Source organism: Nerophis lumbriciformis, linkage group LG06, assembly GCF_033978685.3.
Source record: "Nerophis lumbriciformis linkage group LG06, RoL_Nlum_v2.1, whole genome shotgun sequence".
In the NCBI taxonomy this organism is placed as follows: Eukaryota; Metazoa; Chordata; class Actinopteri; order Syngnathiformes; family Syngnathidae; genus Nerophis; species Nerophis lumbriciformis.
Window position 1 is genome coordinate 12,971,743 of NC_084553.2, and position 21,708 is coordinate 12,993,450.

Below are 21,708 nucleotides of genomic sequence, written 5' to 3' on the forward strand. Positions count from 1 at the left end.
ACACAAGGGGACAAACACACACACATATAGCCACCCCCCTCCGCCCCCCGACACCAGGCCGGAACCTAATTGTTGGGCCGTGATGCTGGTAGTCCGGGGATTAGCTACTGACCGCGTAGCGTATTCACTCTCTCTTTCATTCCCGCTGCCCACTGGGCCTTATCGCCATCAATCTGACACAGTGTTTATCTGACGCTGCAGCCAGATCTGCTGGCCTAGGAGAAACGTTCACAAAGGCCATGGGTCATCAGCATTTTGATTGTGGGACCCGGAATGGCCATTTCGCCCTCTGGCCCCCATGATCCCAGCAGTCCTGTTTCCGCCGTCGTCCTGCAGTGGTCGTCGCAGAAGTTGAAGCTGAAAGGCCCGTTGCTTTTTTAGCCGCCTCCCAGCTCGTCCTCTTCTGTATCGTAGTAAAGTTGTTTCCTCGGCCACCTGTTCTCACGTTGGTCTTTTGGTTGGACGGGGTCCTCCATGTGGATTGATTTGTTGTTTACCTGTTTTGTCGCCAAGGACCTGGCAATCAGCACGTAACCCTGGACGTGACTTCCTCTTGTTTCTTGTCTGAAAGTGGAACGGGTTTGCCATCATGTCCTCTTTTAAACTGGATTTTCTCCCTGAGATGATGGTGGATCATTGCTCTTTGAATTCTAGTCCTGTGTGAGTAGCTTTTCTTGTTTTTTTGGGGTTGAAAGTTTCCTTGTTGATCTGTCCGTGCAAGTAAGTTGACTTTTTTTCGGCATTTCTGGATACTAAATACTAAACAACCTCATTCAGTGTAATGAACCTTTACTAAGCCTTAAAAATGCAAATCTAAATTGTATAATTCAAAAACCGTTTAGGTCCACTTTAACAAAGCCGAATATAACAAATCCGTTCTTTTCGCATTTGGCCACTTGAGGACAGTGTTGGCTCCACCTTCCCCTCTTCCTCTGCAAACAAACCGCTGCTCATGCTTTGGTTGACTGATAATGGAATCAGGTTTCATTGCCTGCTTTACTTTCACTTTCAAAGCAATGCCTTCCGACATACAAATGAGAAAAAACGGGATTCCACAGTGTTGATCATGAATCTAGTGTTACTTAATAGATTTTTAAAAAATGTTTTTGCCATTAAAAGTCTGCAATTTGGCGGAAAATTTAAAAGGAGTCTCTGTGTGACTGTGTCCGCATGCTCTGCCACCTTTGCCGTGCTTTTATAAACAGTGGATACAAGGTCGTGGACTCTTACGACTTTAATGTCTTTGCAGCGGCAAGAAAATGAACGGGTCTCTGGACCACCCCGACCAACCAGATGTGGACGCCATCAAGATGTTCGTGGGCCAGATTCCACGTTCTTGGTCCGAGGAGCAGCTACGCGAGCTCTTCGAGCCTTTCGGCGCCGTCTACGAGATCAACGTTCTGAGGGACCGCAGCCAGAACCCGCCACAGAGCAAAGGTGAGTTCGGGAAACCCTCCACTAAGGATGTGTACTGTTCACATTTGAACCGATACAATACCAATTCCTGACACCAGTTTTCGGTACTTTTGTGTATGCTAGTAAATGTTGATTGTTGCGTAATAAAGATGTATTTTTTAATGTGACATTTAAATATGAGCTGATTATGATAACTGTGCCGTTCAGTTGACATTGTTATATCTTGTTTTCTTAATACATTTGGGTCTCATTTGCAATGCAGTTGCACTTCCAAGACATTAGTTGGCAGTACTGTACAGGCCAGAGATGCCCAAAGTGGGACCCGTTGGCCAAATTTGGCCCACCGGCTTGTTGCGTTTGGCCCGCCAAAGGGTGGCTTCCCAAGCGTAATACATATTGACACTGACCTTTTTCAAACTTCCATAATCATTGATGGCATGTCCGCAAGGTTAGCTAGTTGCCACCTATCCACATGAACTTTATTATTTACATTTGAATGCTGCTCATGGCACTATGGTGGGCGCAAACAAGCTGTGCTTATTCCCACTACTTTTGGATGGTTAATCACTTGAGAAAAAATGGGTGCTTTGCAAAGTTTAAACATGTTCCAAATATAATAAATTGATCAGAATGAGCGGTATTGGCCATGTACATTGATTGACTGATTTAGATTTTTTGGGTTTCACTTTTGAAATTGCTGTGATTGTCCCACAGCCCTTTGGCTCATTTTCACTTTGGTCCTTGGAGGCAAAAGGTTTGAGTACCCGTGGTATAGGGTATCTATGGTATGTTGTCTAACTAGCTTTTTGCATGAAAATGAATGTGTTGTGCCCTACGAAGTGTTGTGCTTATTATTACACACCAGCTGTAACAAATGATCTTAGTTTTAGTTACCAGATTTGGAGGCGTCGAAATCGCCATGTGAAATCGCTAACGCTACTAGTAGCCTGTCTATGGCAAATTCGATGCAATTTATCATCAAGCTAAAGCATCAAGCATCGAAGAGTAGAGCCTTACCTTACGTTCGAGCATTTTTTACCAAGCATAGTTGCATTGTTGGTGTTGAAAATGTACTCAGATTACTTAGAGGTAGTTTGGCTGAGCTCGCCCTGAGTGCTGCTTGACTGATGTTTATTCTGCAACCGGACGTGACGAGTTTGTAATTGGCGTAAACATCACATGCAACAAAGGTATTAAAAAAAGGCACTGTTTTTGATTTTACGTGAATCGATACCCAGTCCGTCGGTGCCAATAAAAGTACTAAATTTGGTACCCATCCCTTTACTATGACAAACTTAGAAGCTGACGCAGAAAATACCTGTTGCTTGCATTTCAAAGAGAGCATCACCAGAAAAGAGCCGCGAGACAATATCAAATGTTACAGACGTAACGAAATTTCTTATGTCCTGTTCTGCCAGGATGCTGTTTCATCACATACTACACCCGCAAGTCTGCCTTGGAAGCACAGAACGCTCTTCACAACATGAAGATTCTTCCAGGGGTGAGTGATGGCGTCCGTCAGCTGACCTTTCACCTTGATGGTTTTCACAGACTGTTCACATTCTCGTTTGCATGTTCAGATGCACCACCCGATTCAGATGAAACCAGCTGACAGCGAGAAAAACAACGGTGAGGATTTTTCTACAAACATACATGTGATCATGGTACCAGTGATCAGACGTCATCATTTCATTTGACTGACAGTCAGTCAGTAGAGTAAACAAGTTAAGTAGTGCCATCACCTGTGATTTACTTAGTATGGCGTCTTGTTGATGGTAGTTGTTTGGCTCGTCTATTTGTATGAAACACAGGAGAAATGACCGTAAACTCAACTGACAAGGTTGAGGCTGCATTGGTTTTTGTGGAAGCATGTTAGACAGACACGACAAGCTCATAGGTTGTCAGAATCGTCCAGAGAACACGATTTGCCGCTGTCTTGGCTTCACAATGAAACTTGATGTTGTGTTGTCTAATGCAGCTGTGGAAGACAGGAAGTTGTTCATTGGAATGATCTCCAAGAAGTGTAACGAGAACGACATGCGCTTGATGTTCTCGCCGTATGGACAGATTGAGGAGTGTCGGATACTGCGAGGCCCTGATGGACTCAGCCGAGGTCAGACATTCTTCTCTCTCTTGTCTTTCTGGGAATATTGTAGGAATTCGCTAAAGACAATGCTGTCAGGGTATTTTTGTCGGACAATCATTCTTTATTTCAGTGCTTTGCACAGACTGCATTCTGGAAAATACAGCAAACGTGCAGTAGAATTCCAATGGAAATGAATAGATCCTGATCTCATCATAGTTGTCCGAGATGTTTAACACAACCTGTTCTGCATGAATACAAAAGCTAGCGAATTGTTAGCTGACTACTTTGAAGTTGTTACTTTACTTCCCAGCAAATTGTAAGTAAGATCTTAAGGCGTACTTACACTAGGCCAGTTGTGCAGTGGTTGGGTGATTGATTGATTGAAACTTTTATTAGTAGATTGCACAGTACAATACATATTCCGTACAATTGACCACTAAATAGTAACACCCGAATAAGTTTTTCAACTTGTTTAAGTCAGGGTCCACGTTAATCAATTCATGATAATGGGTTGGATTTATATAGCGCCTTTCTAGACACTCAAAGAGCTTTACAGAGAAGTGAGAACCCTTCATTCATTCACTCCATGTCATACCGCGGAATATTTAGCTAGTCTGAGGGACCTTATCCACACCCACTTTCTCTTCACGTAATGATGCAGGTTGTTAATAACTGACACGATACACAGTAAAAGTACAATTCAAAGACTCATAATACTCCAAAAATAAATGTGTCATTAAATTATTGTGATTGCGCCTCTCTAAAGTCATTAACGATAGTGGCTAAGGATTAGTCTGTCTGATATGAGCAAAAAGACAATTATCGCATTATATTGGCTTGCATCTAAAATCCAAGGTATAAGCTCCGATACAATCAGTCCTGCAGCGTGTTTACTTGTGCAAGACTGGACAGCCAGTTAACAACAAAATGTCCTACAATAAGCACACAAGATTGGCAAGTCATTTACAAAAGGTAAACATGGTAGGCTATTGGTTACTAGGGGGTTGCAGCTACACAACAACTAAATGCACAATAGCACACAAGCTAGATATATGTGATAAGTGTCCTTAATTTGTCAATACCAGAAAAAACAGCTTAAGTTCATTCCAAACATTTAATATTGAAAAGGTTAGTGTTTTTCATACCTAGCATTTTTCTTTGTTTGAGTCATTTCTCTTGATCGAGCCTTTTCCAACATTCCACACTACAAAATAATAAAAGTATGTCTGATTCCTGCTGATATCTTATCAGATCAATATCGAGGCTCAAGGCTCCAAAACTGGTTTCGCACCGGGGTGAAAAAGTTGTATCGGGACTAGGGGTGTCCCGATCCGATATTTGGATCGGATCGGCCGCCGATATTTGCCAAAAAATGCGTATCGGCAAGGCATGGGAAAATGCCGATCCAGATCCAGTTTTAAAAAAAACTCCGGTCCGTGTTTCCCAACGCACCTATCTAAATAATACATTCCACTTTTCTGCTGCTCCCTTATTTCCGTTCCGCATTTTCCAGCACACCTTCAACACATCCAGAGGTCTGTGGATTCTCAAGCAGTTGCTTTTAGCTGCTGGCATTACACGACAGGCTCTTCTCACTCTTTCCTGTGTCTTCCTCTCACAGACAGCAAGCGCACCTTCTTACATACGTCACATACTGTCACTTCATACGTCACATACGTATGCGCCCTCCCCGAGCAGAGAGGTAGCATGGCTAACGTTAGCTGTGATGCTAGCGCAGCCGTGCTCGCAACGCTTCCTCTAAGGTGCGCGCTTGTGCAATTGCGCACGGCAAATCTATGCCACGCACAAAATCAAATAAAAAATAAGCGCATAACAATTTTCGACACACGGACACGACAGAGAAAACAGTTTTCGTCATCATTGTTCAAATATTGTAACGTCTGTCGAGACGCTTATCTCCATTCCGTGCCACACGTCCACACCATCAAAATGCCGAGGCAAACATTTCCAGATCAACACCGTATGAAAAAATTAGTGATTTTTTTAGTTGTGATTTCCTTTTCTGCATGAAAGTTTAAAAGTAGCATATATTAATGCAGTATGAAGAAGAATGTTTTAATGTAGACACATAGAATCATCATACTGCTGTGATTATATGCATCAAGTGTTCATTCAAGGCTAAGGCAAAATATCCACATATATATGGTGTATCGTGACATGGACTAAACATATCCACATATATATGGTGTATCGTGACATGGCCTTAAAATATTGTAATATTAAAAAAAGGCCATATCGCCCAGCCCTAGTTCAATGATGCCATTTCTGTTTGTCATGTATAATTTTGTCTATTTTGTGTTTATCCTTGAATAAACAGGTCCGTTTCTTGTTACCAACCATTGTGTATTATTCAAACTCCCCTAATTCAGCTGGCTAGTTGTTATCAAGAGTTCTAAAACCCCTTTCAACATGATTCTGACAACTAAGTAGGCTAAATAACTTTAAACTTCAATACATGCTCGGATAGGCCAGTATCGGTATCGGTCAGTATCGGTATCGGATCGGAAGTGCACAAACAATATCGGTATCGGATCGGAAGTGCAAAAACCTGGATCGGGACATCCCTAATCGGGACATCCATAATGGTCGCCATTTGTCACGATGAAAGACAGCAGAACACGTAACAAGACTGGAAAGAATCCACAAAATCATGGAAATGACAGTAACACATGAGAACAGAGATGATGGGACAAGCACACGAGTCGTAGCATCTAGCATGCTAAATGTGAGCACAGGCCAATGGGGGGGCTAGATGAGGGAGGGCCCTAGTGTGAGTACGCCCTTATTTTCGCACATCTTTTTTATTTGGGGATGTAGTAACCATCAACAATAAGTCCAAAATATAATCTTACTATAATGTAGTATTTGTGTTTTTTCAGGTTGTGCGTTTGTGACTTTCACAGCCAGACAGATGGCCCAGTCCGCCATCAAGTCCATGCACCAGTCCCAGACCATGGAGGTGAGCAGCACGCATACAATGTTCGCTCTGTCACACCGGACCCAGCTTAGCTAGTCGTGTCCTGTGTTGGCGTTTAGGGCTGCTCCTCGCCCGTCGTGGTCAAGTTTGCCGACACTCAGAAGGACAAAGAGCAAAAGCGCATTACGATGCAGCTGCAGCAGCAGATGCAGCAACTCAGCGCCGCGTCCATGTGGGGCAACCTCACCGGCCTTGGCAGTCTGGGGCCTCAGTACCTTGCAGTGAGTGTCTTCAAGGAGTGCCCATGATGCGTTTCATGCGCCCTCCGACTGTAACAGCCCATCTGTTTGGTGTCCATGTGCAGCTTTACCTACAGCTGCTGCAGCAGTCCGCCTCCACAGGGAACACACTCAGCAACCTGCACCCCGTTTCAGGTACGCACACTCCTACTCCAACTTGCAAGCTTGCGCTGTGTGTAGTAACGCGTGGTGTAACATGTCACAGGTGATTTGATGTATGTGTGTATCAGGTCTTAACGCCATGCAGAACCTTGCTGCCTTGGCAGCAGCAACTGCCACGCAGGCCTCAGCCACTGGCTCCAGTGCCATGACAACATCAAGTAGCCCACTAAGTGCTCTAACAAGCTCAGGTAAACGCCTCGGAGCTCTGTGTCTTTCTGCGTGAGTGTGACAAAATGTGTTTCTGGTCTCAGGCTCCTCCCCCACCTCCAGCAACACCTCCTCAGTCAACCCCATCGCCTCTCTGGGAACGCTGCAGTCTCTGGCTGCCAGCACTGGAGCTGGTCTCAACATGAGCTCTCTAGCAGGTACCTCAGTTTACACACCGAATGACGCGGACTGTGCCACGCCACGCCAGCCATCATCATTCCGTTAAACATGCTCACCTTTTAGTTTGTGTCAAGCAGGCATGGCGGCTCTGAATGGCAGTCTGGGCTCTGCAGGGTTGTCTAACGGCTCAGGAAGTACCATGGAGGCGCTGAGCCAGGCCTACTCTGGCATCCAGCAGTACGCCGCCGCCGCTGCCCTGCCAAGCCTCTACAATCAGAGCCTGCTGTCCCAACAGAGCGTCTCGGCCGCAGGAAGCCAAAAGGAAGGTGAGACCTACATGCCACATTCCTCATGATCAAGGAAATATTTACTTAACAGAAACACCCCAGTCGTGTTGGCATGTATTTAAAAGGCAAAAGTGTTTTGTCTTTGTCGCTGGTTTGCAGGTCCAGAAGGTGCCAACTTGTTCATTTACCATCTTCCTCAAGAGTTTGGAGACCAGGACCTGCTGCAGATGTTCATGCCCTTTGGAAATGTAATCTCTGCCAAGGTCTTCATTGACAAGCAGACCAACCTCAGCAAGTGTTTCGGTGAGTTGGCACAACTTAACTTTTCCTCAGTAAATAACTGACGAAAAATACATTTACCGCATTTTTCGGATTATAATTCGCTCCGGAGTATACGTCGCACCGGCCGAAAATGCATAATAAAGAAGTAAAAAAACATATATACGTCGCACTCGGAAGGACAAAGAATAAGTCGCATTTTTGGGGGAAATGTATTTGATAAAATCCAACACCAAGAATAGACATTTGAAAGGCAATTTAAAATAAATAAAGAATAGTGAACAGGCTGAATAAGTGTACGTTATATGAGGCATAAATAACCAACTGAGAATGTGCCTGGTATGTTAACGTAACATATTATGGTAAGAGTCATTCCAATAACTAACATATAGAACATGCTATATGTTTACCAAACAATCTGTTCCTCCTAATCGCTAAATCCCATGAAATCTTCTTCCTCGGTGTCGCTTCCAAACAACTCTGACAACTCCAAAGATATGCGCCGCTTCCTCTTGCCGTTTTCTGCTGCATATTTCACTACGTCCAGCTTGTAATCTGCAGTATATGATTTCCTTGTTGGTGCCATTTTTGTTCAGCCCTTCTCAGTTTTTATAAGTTACCACCAATGTTGAAATGATCCATTTTTATAGCTATGGACCTAGTAGCAGGTAGCATCCCATGACCCACAATGCACTTCTGCTATGACCCGCCCCCGCCGAATTTTTACGTGACGTGTGTGTGACGATTGCTGACATTCGCCTCGTCTCTTACGGGAATGAGATAAATAATATTATTTGATATTTTACGGTAATGTGTTAATAATTTCACACATAAATCGCTCCGGAGTATAAATCGCACCCCCGGCCAAACTATGAAAAAAACTGCGACTTATAATCTGAAAAATACGGTTCATACAATTATGTTGAATAAATAAACAAAATGATTGTTTTTTAACCAAACTGTCAATTAAATTTAAGTACAAATGAAGCTACAGCTTCACGACTTCAGTCATACTTTTTGCGCTTAAGAATAGGGCTGGGCGATATTGCTGAACACTGTATCACTATATAAGTGTTTTATATTACTCGATATTGATAGTTACTGATATTTTTTATGACCTATTAAAAATAACTAGGAGAAAATTATATTAAATGTAAACATTCGTATTTTAAATGTGAACTTCCTCTGATTATAATCCCCTCAGCTATCAAGGCAGAAAGGTATGGTATTATAATTTTGAGGTTGCAAAGGCAGATTTATCTGCCAAATCAACAAATAAAGCTATACTTACATTTTAAAGACGCTTTTTCACTTTATATAGCACCGCTACGTTGAAAACAGTTTTTCAGAGCGATCTCATTGGAGACCAAGCGGCTAATCAGAACCTACATTTGTCCAGTTCTCTGATTGGTTGCGTTTTTGAGACAAATATAAAGGTGTCTGAACTTGCGCGAGCACACAGCAGAAATCTGAGCGAGTGTAGACAAAAAGCTTAATGCGCAGAGGGGAGAGGTTGAGAGAGAGGAGGGCGTGAGAGAGCGCATCGGTCTGACTGCAGACAACAGTAATTATTGAGCGTTAATATGAATAATAGCAAACACTTTTATTGTGCACAAAATACATTCATATTCACTCAAACATTTCTATTTTTCGCTTCAGTTTAATTTATTTTCAAAATATTATGTCTGTCCTCGCAAAATATATTTTTCTGTCTTTAAAATCTGCCTCTGCGACCTCAAAATTAAGACAAATATAACGCCATAAAAAGGAAAGTAAATGTCATCACAACCGTGGAAAACACTTAACGTGAACTAATGTTAGAATCACATTGAACACTTACAATAACCTCTTAAAATTAAGGTGCAAAAATAAGGAATATGTAAGAAATGTTTGACATGGATGTTAAATTTATATTTAAAATACATAGTTTATTGTGTGATTGTAACACTAAACCTTTCATTTTATTTATGTAAAATACACAATGGACACTGTAATATACACAATGGATGATACGCTTTTGTAATGTTTATTTTGTTTATAATTTCAGTGTTACAGGGCTAAATGAAAGAAAAAGTGTAAAGTAATAAAACTGAGGAGGGAAAATGATTCAAAAGAAGGAACATCAGTCCTCAACAAAACTTCTAGAGTTTGTTTTTTTTTGTACTGTTAACTATCTGTCTAGCTGCACACGCTGGAAACATGTAGCAAGGGCAGAATAATGAATTTATTGACAGAGCAGTGTGAAAGCCAATGTGTTTACTATGTAATTAAGTAAATGCAGTCTCAAAGAAGGGACTTTCTGACAAAACATCCAAATTTCAATGTGCGGCTCTTGAAACTGCAGCCCTCTTCATTATGTAGTTGAATAGCCCTGACCTATGTGTTGTGGACGATAAATACAACCACTAGAGCAGTGGTTCTTAACCTTGGTTCGATCGAACCCTAGGGGTTCGGTGAGTCGGCCTCAGGGGTTCGGCGAAGCCTCTGCCGCCGAGGTCAAGACACACCCGACTCATCGTGTAAATAAAAACTTCTCCCTATTGGCCTATTGACCCTCGTCCCATCCTTCTTTGTGAATGACTGAGCATTTCATGGAAGCCGCTTTTATACCCAATCATGGTACACACCTGTTCCCAATTAGCCTGTTCACCTGTGGGATGTTCCAAATAAGTCTTTAATGAGCATTCCTCAACTTTCTCAGTCTTTTTTGCCACTTGTGCCAGATTTTTTGAAACATGTTGCAGGCATCACATTCCAAATGAGCTAATATTTGCAAAAAATAACAACGTTTCTCAGTTCAAACGTTAAGTATCTTCTCTTTGCAGTCTATTCAATTGAATATTAGTTGAAAAGGATTTGCAAATCATTGTATTCTGTTTGTATTTACCATTTACACAACGTGTCAACTTCACTGGTTTTGGGTTTTGTACGTTACACCCGAGTATGTTTGGGCCTTAACACCGAGCAGCGCAAATATGAATTTGTGTTTGTTTATTTATTGTTCCTCGTCCTGCCTCCTCTGACCGCACGTCTCTCCGCAGGTTTCGTGAGCTACGACAACCCGGTGTCGTCGCAGGCCGCCATCCAGTCCATGAACGGTTTCCAGATCGGCATGAAGCGGCTGAAGGTGCAGCTGAAGCGCTCCAAGAACGACAGCAAGCCGTACTGAAGCCAGGCGTAGTTAGGATAGAAGCTTCTCTGGTAAGTGGAGTCAGAAACGTGCATTATGGGACAACCCCCTCACCCCGGCGCGTGCACATGTGCGGCGTGCACAGCTGAGGCTACAGACTGGATTCTTCCCGTGTTGTTGTGGTTCCTGCACTTTGTTTCCCGCGATCACGGAAGACAAACTGGCGTGTTTTCATTGAACTTGTTTGCTGTGCTACCTTTCCACATTTATGACTTTGATTGTTAAGACGTCTTGCACTTTGACAGTGTGGTGCCCCAAATCTTCGTTTCCTTTTTTCTAAACTTTCACTTTCACGTCAGCCCCCCAGCGAACACATAGACACACTTAAACTCGAGCACACACATTTTATACTCTGTGTTACACCGGCTCACCTGAAGAGGGAGCTCCATCACAGCAAATGTCCTCCATGTTTTCACAACAGAAGCCTCTATTTAAACGCCTCAAAGCTGTCAATCCTGCAAATGCTCTACTTCATCTTTTTCTTTAAAGTTCTCGATTCTGTCTCACATTCAGTCAATCATCGTACTTTCGTTTTAGTGACCCGGCTAGCGGAGACACTTCCACAAACGTCCCTCGGCGCGCTAGCAAGCAGGCTATCGTCTTTCTCTGTTGACGTCACATGACTCCACACCAAAACCTGCTAGTTGCTCTAAGGAATCCATTTTTTTCTGTGAGTTTTTTCGTGTCTTAGTTGGACGTGAGGCAGCGAGATGTACATTGAAGGCTCTGCCTCTTCTATTTTTATAAAAGGTTTTATACTTCTCCTGTGTGCTGGGGAACTATTTATTGCCTAAATTATTTATCTGGTGTATTTTACGAACACAAATGTGTCGAACAACTCAAATGGATTTCCCGGTGTGTGCGTGTATGTTGCTGTGATCCAGTCACGTTAACTGTCGCACACACTCAGCAGTCCATCCTCTAATGCTGATGTGAGTCATATTAATAGTTACTATTAGTCACATTATTCTACTATAGTCAACTCCATTCAACAATTCTGTGTTGCAGTTGACCTTTTTAGTCTCTCCTTGTCACTCTTAGGTTTGAACCCTAAAAGATCAAGTACAATTGTCATTGGCAGGGAAAGAGTTAAACAGGAGTCATGTGATTCTCATTGGCCACCCAGGTGTGCCCATTAGTAAGCCACACGCGGTCACGGTTAGGAAACAAGCGGGCGCCGCACGGGGACGACATTATTTCTCGCTCTTTGGGCTTAATAGCCGCGGTTTGTCTGCTGTGTTGTTTCTACATCACTTCCTGTGCGGGACACGTCCTCACATATGTTTGGAGAGACATTTTTATTTTTTGTGCAACTAAAGCAAAAATGGTTTTGCTACCAAAAAATATTTGGTATATTGAAATAATAACAATATATACATAACCAAAAACTTTTTGGGTGCAATTTATATATTTAACAAAAACATGTTTGGGTTACAATTTTGTTTGTGGGAAAAACTTCCGTAAAAAATATTTTTGGGTTGCAAATGTTGTTTTTTTTAGCTGCAAATAATTTTTGGGGTTGCAAATATTTTTTGGGGGGTACACATATTTTATTCGGTTGGAAAAAAACAATTTGCAAACAAAAATGGATTTGTAATACAGTCATAAAAAAATACATATTTTTTAAACAAATATTTTTTGGGGTTGCAACTTTTTTTTTTAGCTGCAAATAATTTTTGGGGTTGCAAATATTTTTTGGGGGGTACACATATTTTTTGTGTTGCAAATATTTTATTCGGTTGGGAAAAAAAACAATTTGCAAACAAAAATGGATTTTAAATACAGTAATAAAAAAATACATATTTTTATACAAATATTTCTTTAGGTTGCAACTTTTTTTTTTAGTTGCAAATATTTTTTGGGTTGCACATTTTTTTTGGGGGGGTACAAATATTTTTTGGGGGGTACAAATCATTTTTGGGGTGAAATTTTTGTGTTTGTTAATTGTTGTGTTGCAAATCATTTTTGGCGCAAATCATTTTTTTGTTTGCAAATATTTTTTGTGGGGTACTCATATTTTTTGGGTTGCAAATATTTGATTGGGTTGGAAACATACAATTTGCAGACAAAATGGATTTGGAAATACAGTACTAAAAAATACATATTTTTAGACAAATCTTTTTTTGGGTTGCAACTATTTTTTTTTTAGTTGCAAATATTTTTTGGGGTGGTACAAGTATTTTTAAGGTTGCAAATGTTTTTTTTAGCTGCAAATATGTAATGGGTTGCAAATCATTTTTTGAGGGGTACCGGTACACATTTTTTTTGTTGCAAATATTTTATTCGGTTGGAAAAAAAACTGTTTGCTAACAAAAATTTATTTGAAATACAATAATAAAAAATACTTATTTTTAAACATATTTTTTTGGGTTGCAATGTTTTTTGGGGTTGCAAGAATTTTTTGGGATGCAAATATTTTTTGGGGGGCACAAATCATGTTTAGGTTGCAAATATTTTTTTTAGCCGCAAATACTTTATGGGTTGCAAATAATGTTTTGGTGCAAATCATTTTTTGAGGGGCACACATTTTTTGGGTTGCAAATATTTTATTCGGTTGGAAAAAAAACAGTTTGCTAACAAAAATGAATTTTAAATACAATAATAAAAAATATATATTTTTAAACAAAAAATGTTTTGGGTTGCAACAATTTTTTTTTTAGTTGCAAATGTTTTTGGGATTGCAAATTTTTTTGGGATGCAAATATTTTTTGGGGGTACAAATCATTTTAGGGGTGCAAATATTTTTTGGGTTGCTAATTATATTTGGTTGCCAATCAATTTTTGGTTGCAAATCTATTTTGGGGGACTTTACGCAAACGTTTTTCTAAGTTCAGAATAAATGTACCAAATTCTCCAGTGTTCAACAGTGTTCGGTGTCCACAAGTTCGTATTTGTCTTTGGTATTTCCCTCCGAATGTGTTGAGGGCGGAAGTAGTCAGTCAACGCCATCATCCGAGACTGACCAATAAAAAGGCTTCTGACAGATCGTTCAGAGGAAGCCCCGCTCATTAACATTGAAACTGAGTCATAACCAAAATGTGCTTGCAACCCAATAAAAGATTTGTAACTAAAAAAAATGAACCGGAAAAGAAAATTGGAACCAAAACTTTTTTTTGTTTGAAAATAAAAAATGTTGGTAGCAAATCCATCATTTTCGTTTGCAAATATTTTTTGGGAGTTTCATATCCATTTTTTCTTTGGTAGCACGAAAAGACACAAGTTTCTCTCCATACATGTGACATCAGAGTCAACTTTTTGCCTCGTCTTTCGTTACCAGGTTTACTTTTGTTGCTTGCCGCCAACCGGGCCGTGCGAAAGACCGCCGCTGAACCACGAAAAGAGAAACTTATTTTTATAAAAGCGACTGTTCGAGAGAGAGCCAGAATTTGTTTTTATCGATACCCATGTTGTGCGCGGTCCTCCCAGTGTGCCCGACCCTCTGGGTTGTTGTGGTTTTTGTGTGTCTTTGTTTTGAGTGCTGACGTGTGCGTCCTAAATTATGGGGGAAAATAAAACACAACTTTTTGAGCAAAGAGTGATATTTTTTGTTGTTGAATGCTGGCAAAGAGTTCCTACCTGACGGATGATGTTGAACATCCAGCCCCCCCTTTTGTGGAGAATCATCCAGAGGATCCACAGAACCGCTTGTTTTGTCACAGTAGTTTTAAGATGCATGTTTTTTTTATATATACCTGCACTGAGATTCTTGACAAAATGTGACCGAGTTTGTATTAAGTTTAAAATGACAAATAAACTGGTGCCAAATGTTTTGCTCAACCACTACGTTTGTCCTCTTTTTTTCCCTTCGAGCTTACCTCCACAAATATCATTCATTATATTCACACGGTGATTTTACCCATTTTATATTTGGAATATAATTATTTATATACAAACCCCGTTTCCATATAAGTTGGGAAATTGTGTTAGAGGTAAATATAAACAGAATACAATGATTTGCAAATCCCTTTCAACCCATATTCAATTGAATGCACTACAAAAACAAGATATTTGATGTTCAAACTCAAAACTTTTTTTTTTTTTTTGCAAATAATAATTAACTTAGAATTTCATGGCTGCAACACGTGCCAAAGTAGTTGGGAAAGGGCATGTTCACCACTGTTACATGGCCTTTCCTTTTAACAACACTCAGTAAATGTTTGGGAACTGAGGAGACACATTTTTTAAGCTTCTCAGGTGGAATTATTTCCCATTCTTGCTTGATGTACAGCTTAAGTTATTCAACAGTCCGGGGGTCTCTGTTGTGGTATTTTAGGCTTCATAATGCGCCACACATTTTTAATGGGAGACAGGTCTGGACTACAGGCAGGCCAGTCTAGTACCCGCACTCTTTTACTATGAAGCCACGTTGATGTAACACGTGGCTTGGCATTGTCTTGCTGAAATAAGCAGGGGTGTCCATGGTAACGTTGTTTGGATGGCAACATATGTTGCTCCAAAACCTGTATGTACCTTTCAGCATTAATGGTGCCTTCACAGATGTGTAAGTTACCCATGTCTTGAGCACTAATACACCCCCATACCATCACAGATGCTGGCTTTTCAACTTTGCGCCTATAACAATCCGGATGGTTCTTTTCCTCTTTGGTCCAGAGGACACGACATCCACAGTTTCCAAAAACAATTTGAAATGTGGACTCGTCAGACCAAAGAACACTTTTCCACTTTGTATCAGTCCATCTTAGATGAGCTCAGGCCCAGGGAAGCCGACGGCGCTTCTGGGTGTTGTTGATAAACGGTTTTCGCCTTGCATAGGAGAGTTTTAACTTGCACTTACAGATGTAGCGACCAACTGTAGTTACTGACAGTGGGTTTCTGAAGTGTTCCTGAGCCCATGTGGTGATATCCTTTACACACTGATGTCACTTGTTGATGCAGTACAGCCTGAGGGATCGAAGGTCACGGGCTTAGCTGCTTACGTGCAGTGATTTCTCCAGATTTTCTGAACCCTTTGATGATGTTATGGACCGTAGAGGGTGAAATCCCTAAATTCCTTGCAATAGCTGGTTGAGAAAGTTCAACAATTTGCTCACGCATTTGTTGACAAAGTGGTGACCCTAGCCCCATCCTTGTTTGTGAATGACTGAGTATTTCAAATCAAATTCTAAAGTTAATGATTATTTGCAAAAAAAAAAATGTTTATCAGTTTGAACATCAAATATGTTGTCTTTGTAGCATATTCAACTGAATATGGGTTGAAAATGATTTGCAAATCATTGTATTCCGTTTATATTTACATCTAACACAATTTCCCAACTCATATGGAAACGGGGTTTGTACAAAGACATAGGTTGATTGGCAACTCTAAAATTGGGCCTAGTGTGTGAATGTTGTCTGTCTATCTGTGTTGGCCCTGCGATGAGGTGGCGACTTGTCCAGGGTGTACCATCGCCTTCCGCCCGAATGTAGCTGAGATAGCCTCCAGCACCCCCCGCGACCCGAACGGGACAAGCGGTACAAAATGGATGGCTGGATGGACTATGATTTACTTTGCATATTCACATCATAGCTTGTCTGTATTTATATAAACTTACTCCATTACATCCAGCTTGTATATTTATTAGGGCTGTCAAAATGAATGAGTTAACTTATGTGATTTATCTCAAGCAATGATAGCAATAATCATGTACACACTTACATTAATCATGCAATTTGTTTTGCAAATAAAGCATACTTGCCAACCCTCCCGAATTTTCCGGGAGACTCCCGAAATTCAGCGCCTCTCCCGAAAAGCGCCCGGGACAAATATTCTCCCGAAAATCTCCCGATTTTCAGCCGGAGCTGGAAGCCACGCCCCCTCCAGCTCCATGTGGACTTGAGTGAGGACAGCCTTTTTTCATGACGGGAGGACAACAGGGTGACAAGAACTAAATCATCCAGACTAGAGATAAATTGTATTAATTAAATAAATTTATTAATTAAAAAAAAAAAAAACTAAATACATTTTTACTATATTTTGCTAAAAACATCAAAATTAATTGTATTTTTATTTTTATTTTTTCGTGACTCCTTATTACATCCAGCCATAGAATTAAACATTAAACATTAAAATAAACATATTTCAAATAATTGATTTTAAATTATCTTAGTAATTCATTTAAAATGACCATATTTAATTATTAAAATAATTGCTTGTTTATCAACAACTTTAGCATTTTATTCATTACATTTTGAAACTCTCAGAAGCCAAGTTATGTTATATTCCTTAATATTTATTTATGCAAGTTTGAAGTATTAATTATCTAAACACAGCTTTGTTTGCATATTTTCAGGATGTAGATATCTATATATATATATATATATATATATATATATATATATATATATATATATATGAAATACTTGACTTGGTGAATTCTAGCTGTCAATATACTCCTCCCCTCTTAACCACGCCCCGCCCCACCACCCACCACGCCCCACCCCCCACCTCCCGAAATCGGAGGTCTCAAGGTTGGCAAGTATGAAATAAAGTAAACAAAATGTTAACAAAAAAACATTACTGGGTGACATTCTTACAAAAAAATTGCATTTGTTTACAAATATTGGGGTCTTTTCTTAAGTTTAAATTATGCAAGCAGGTGATTAACTATGATTAATCCAAATTCCAAAATGTTAATATGATTTCAAAAGAATAATTTGACAGCCCTAATATTTATAAATACTCAAATCAAATAGTTTATTCGGTACTTACATACTGTATATCAGTATACTAATATACAGTATACTGGATTGCATGTTATACCACATCATTACCCTGTATTTTTTATGCATTTTTATGACAATAAATTGAATCCAAATCTGATACAACGGTGCTATCTTTCTTTTGACCTAATAATTAGCCGGAAAGACAGACAATAAAATAAACAAAATATCAAATACATTCAATTAAATGTAAAATAAGCTCTTCAATTATTTCCCTACCACAATTCCTCACTTTAAACACCATAATTCACAAGATTTTTCAATGTTTATTTTTCAATGTTTATTTTATTTTATTTATTTGATTGATTGAAGATTTTTGTGGGTACAATTAAATATTGAAATAGTGTAATTATCCAATAAAGGCATTTGTGTCGCATACAGGCGCGTCTCAATGGTGTTTTAATGTTTGCCGAAAGGGGGCAGCAGAGGGTGTTGGCTGCTGTTAAACAGGGCCAAAGAAGAAAAAATGGAAAGTTCGGAATACATCAAGCAGAGAGCTTAAGTTTGTAACCGAGCATGTCTTTTTTTGACAGTTTTTCCTCCGTTTGCCCTCCATTCAGCTCACGTGTCTATGAAATATCAGTGACGAAACTACATTAAAGTCCTCCCAGTGGCATTTGACGCTTCAAAGATAGCTTAGTTTGTTAGCCGCTGACAAAGTGACGCGGAAGTTAGCATCACGTGCTAACTGCGGTGTTTTTGAAAAAAAAATGTGTAAAGTTCGAATGCTGAAAGAGTTGGTGAACCAGCGACTGACCGCCGCGGTTGAAGACATATTTGTGGTGTTGGAAAGAACGATAGCGGAGTACGAGGAGGAGCTTTGTCGGACAAAAGAGGAGAACGAGCGACAACGTCAACTACTGCTGAATGCTGTTTTCAAGCCGCGAACGGAGTCACGCAGAGCAGGTTTGTTCACGTCTACAGCAGTTATCCATCCATCCATTTTTCTGCCGCTTGTCCCTTTCGGGGTCGCGGGGGGTGCTGGAGCCTATCTCAGCTGCATTCGGGCTGAAGGCGGGGTATAAAACCGTAATTTGAGACAACATTATATTGTGTTTTTATTAAATGTGTCAAAACAAGAACGCACGGCCCACTCTTACATATTTTTTTAATTTTTAATTTTTAATTTAATGTATTATTTTTATTGTATTAATTTTTTTATTTATTTTTTTATTTGTATTTGTTTTATTTTATAAACCTTTATTTATGATCTGCAACATTTACAAACAAACGAGAAATAATAATACTCAAAATAAGTACAAAAACAGTACAAATCAGCGCCAGGGGGTTTTAAACTCAATAAAGTGGCCCACTCTTACATCTTGATGGGGCTGACTTTTATTTGTTCACGTCTACAGCAGTTATCCATCCATCCATTTTCTGCCGCTTGTCTCTTTCGGGGTCGCGGGGGGTGCTGGAGCCTATCTCAGCTGCATTCGGGCGGAAGGCGGGGTATAAAACCGTAATTTGAGACAACATTATATTGTGTTTTTATTAAATGTGTCAAAACAAGAACGCACGGCCCACTCTTACATTTTTTTTTTTTTTTTTTTTTTTTTAAATTTTTTTTTTTAATGTATTATTTTTTATTTTATTTATTTTTGTATTATTATTTTATTTTATTTGTATTTGTTTTATGTTATAAACCTTTATTTATGATCTGCAACATTTACAAACAAACGAGAAATAATAATACTCAAAATAAGTACAAAAACAGTACAAATCAGCGCCAGGGGGTTTTAAACTCAATAAAGTGGCCCACTCTTACATCTTGATGGGGCTGACTTTTATTTGTTCACGTCTACAGCAGTTATCCATCCATCCATTTTTTACCGCTTGTCCCTTTCGGGGTCGCGGGGGGTGCTGGAGCCTATCTCAGCTGCATTCGGGCGGAAGGCGGGGTATAAAACCGTAATTTGAGACATTATATTGTGTTTTTATTAAATGTGTCAAAACAAGAACGCACGGCCCACTCTTACATATTTTTTTAATTTATTTATTTTTATTTTATTTTTTTAATGTATTATTATTTTTTATTATTTTTATTATTTTTTTATTTTATTTGTATTTGTTTTATTTTATAAACCTTTATTTATGATCTGCAACATTTACAAACAAACGAGAAATAATAATACTCAAAATAAGTACAAAAACAGTACAAATCAGCGCCAGGGGGTTGTAAACTCAATAAAGTGGCCCACTCTTACATCTTGATGGGGCTGACTTTTATTTGTTCACGTCTACAGCAGTTATCCATCCATCCATTTTCTGCCGCTTGTCCCTTTCGGGGTCGCGGGGGGTGCTGGAGCCTATCTCAGCTGCATTCGGGCGGAAGGCGGGGTATAAAACCGTAATTTGAGACATTATATTGTGTTTTTATTAAATGTGTCAAAACAAGAACGCACGGCCCACTTTTACATATTTTTTTATTTAATTTAAATTTTTTAATTTTTTTAATGTATTATTATTTTTTTATTTTATTTTTTGTTATTATTATTTTATTTTATTTGTATGTGTTTTATTTTATAAACCTTTATTTATGATCTGCAACATTTACAAACAAACGAGAAATAATAATACTCAAAATAAGTACAAAAACAGTACAAATCAGCGCCAGGGGGTTGTAAACTCAATAAAGTGGCCCACTCTTACATCTTGATGGGGCTGACTTTTATTAGTAGATTGCACAGTATCTATCAATCAGTCTTTACTTTATATAGCCCTAAATCAGGAGTGTCTCAAAGGGCTGCACAAGCCACAACGACATCCTTGGCTCAGATTCCACATCAGGGCAAGAAAAAACTCAACCCAATGGGACAATGAGAAACCTTGCAGGGGACCGTAGATGTGGGGACTGCCCCCCTCCCCCCGGCGACCGGTGCAATGGACGTCGAGTGGATCTAGATCCAGTACAGTAAATATTTCGCACAATTGACCACTAAATGGTAACAGTTTTTCAACTTGTTTAAGTCGGGGTACACATAAATCAATTCATAGGTTACCGTATTTTCCGCACTATTAGCCGCACCTAAAAACCACAAATTTACTCAAAAGCTGACAGTGCGGCTTATAACCCGGTGCGCTTTATATATGGATTAATATTAAGATTCATTTTCATAAAGTTTCGGTCTCGCAACTACGGTAAACAGCCGCCATCTTTTTTCCCCGTAGAAGAGGAAGTGCTTCTTCTTCTACGCAAGCAACCGCCAAGGTAAGCACCCGCCCCCATAGAACAGGAAGCGCTTCTTCTTCTACTGTAAGCAACCACCCGCCCGCGTAGAAGAAGAAGAAGCGCGCGGATATTACGTTTAATTTCCTTTGTGTGTTTACATCTGTAAAGACCACAAAATGGCGACAGGTTTCCGGTTCATGAAAAGACGCAATCTCTCCATCCGCACACGGACTACTATTTCACAGCAACTGCCTAAAGACTTTCAAGAAAAGCTGGCTACATTCCGTGCATATTGTAAAAACAAGATAGCTGAAAAAAAGATCCGGCCAGAGAACATTATCAACATGGACGAGGTTCCACTGACTTTTGATATTCCTGTGAACCGCACTGTGGATACAACGGGAGCACGTACGGTGAATATTCGCACCACAGGGAATGAGAAGTCATCCTTCACTGTGGTTCTAGCTTGCCATGCTAATGGCCAGAAACTTCCACCCATGGTGATATTCAAAAGGAAGACCTTGCCAAAAGAGACCTTTCCAGCCGGCGTCATCATAAAAGCTAACTCGAAGGGATGGCTGGATGAAGAAAAGATGAGCGAGTGGTTAAGGTAAGTTCACGCGAAGAGGCCGGGTGGCTTTTTTCACGCAGCTTCGTCCATGTTGATATACGACTCCATGCGCGCCCACATCACGCTGGTTTTTAATATATTATTAAAGTTTGACTGACCTATCTGACTGTTTTTTTGACATTCCTTTAGCGCAGTTAGATGCGGCTTACAACACGGGGCGGCTTATAGGTGGACAAAGTTTTGAAATATGCCGTTCATTGA

The 21,708-nt window shown here is 40.0% G+C and overlaps 2 protein-coding genes across 6 annotated transcripts in view; both read left to right on the forward strand.

Moving 5' to 3' along the window:
* The first annotated feature begins 311 nt into the window (after positions 1–311).
* On the forward strand, positions 312–14,758 carry celf1 (cugbp, Elav-like family member 1). Of its 2 annotated transcripts, none has more exons than XM_061963721.2 (13): positions 312–660; positions 1,250–1,437; positions 2,835–2,917; positions 2,997–3,045; positions 3,395–3,529; positions 6,403–6,482; positions 6,560–6,721; positions 6,805–6,874; positions 6,970–7,089; positions 7,153–7,266; positions 7,366–7,554; positions 7,675–7,818; positions 10,836–14,758. In XM_061963721.2, exons 1-13 carry the CDS (start codon positions 590–592, stop codon positions 10,961–10,963), a joined length of 1,533 nt encoding a protein of 510 aa, XP_061819705.1. In that variant the 5' UTR covers positions 312–589; the 3' UTR covers positions 10,964–14,758. The 2 variants fall into 2 exon arrangements, with proteins under 2 accessions (XP_061819705.1, XP_061819704.1); XM_061963720.2 differs by having other exon boundaries at positions 313–660; positions 7,363–7,554.
* Positions 14,759–18,151: 3,393 nt separating this feature from the next.
* LOC133608483 (uncharacterized) overlaps positions 18,152–21,708 on the forward strand; it is a 265,786-nt gene continuing 262,229 nt past the window's right edge. For all 4 annotated transcript variants that reach the window (XR_012050508.1, XM_061963733.2, XM_061963736.2 and 1 more), the window contains exon 1: positions 18,152–18,610. Coding sequence is in view for 3 of the 4 variants with exons in the window: in XM_061963733.2 (XP_061819717.2) it covers positions 18,415–18,610 (196 nt within the window). In the remaining variant the exon portion in view is untranslated. The remainder of the gene's footprint in view (positions 18,611–21,708) is intronic.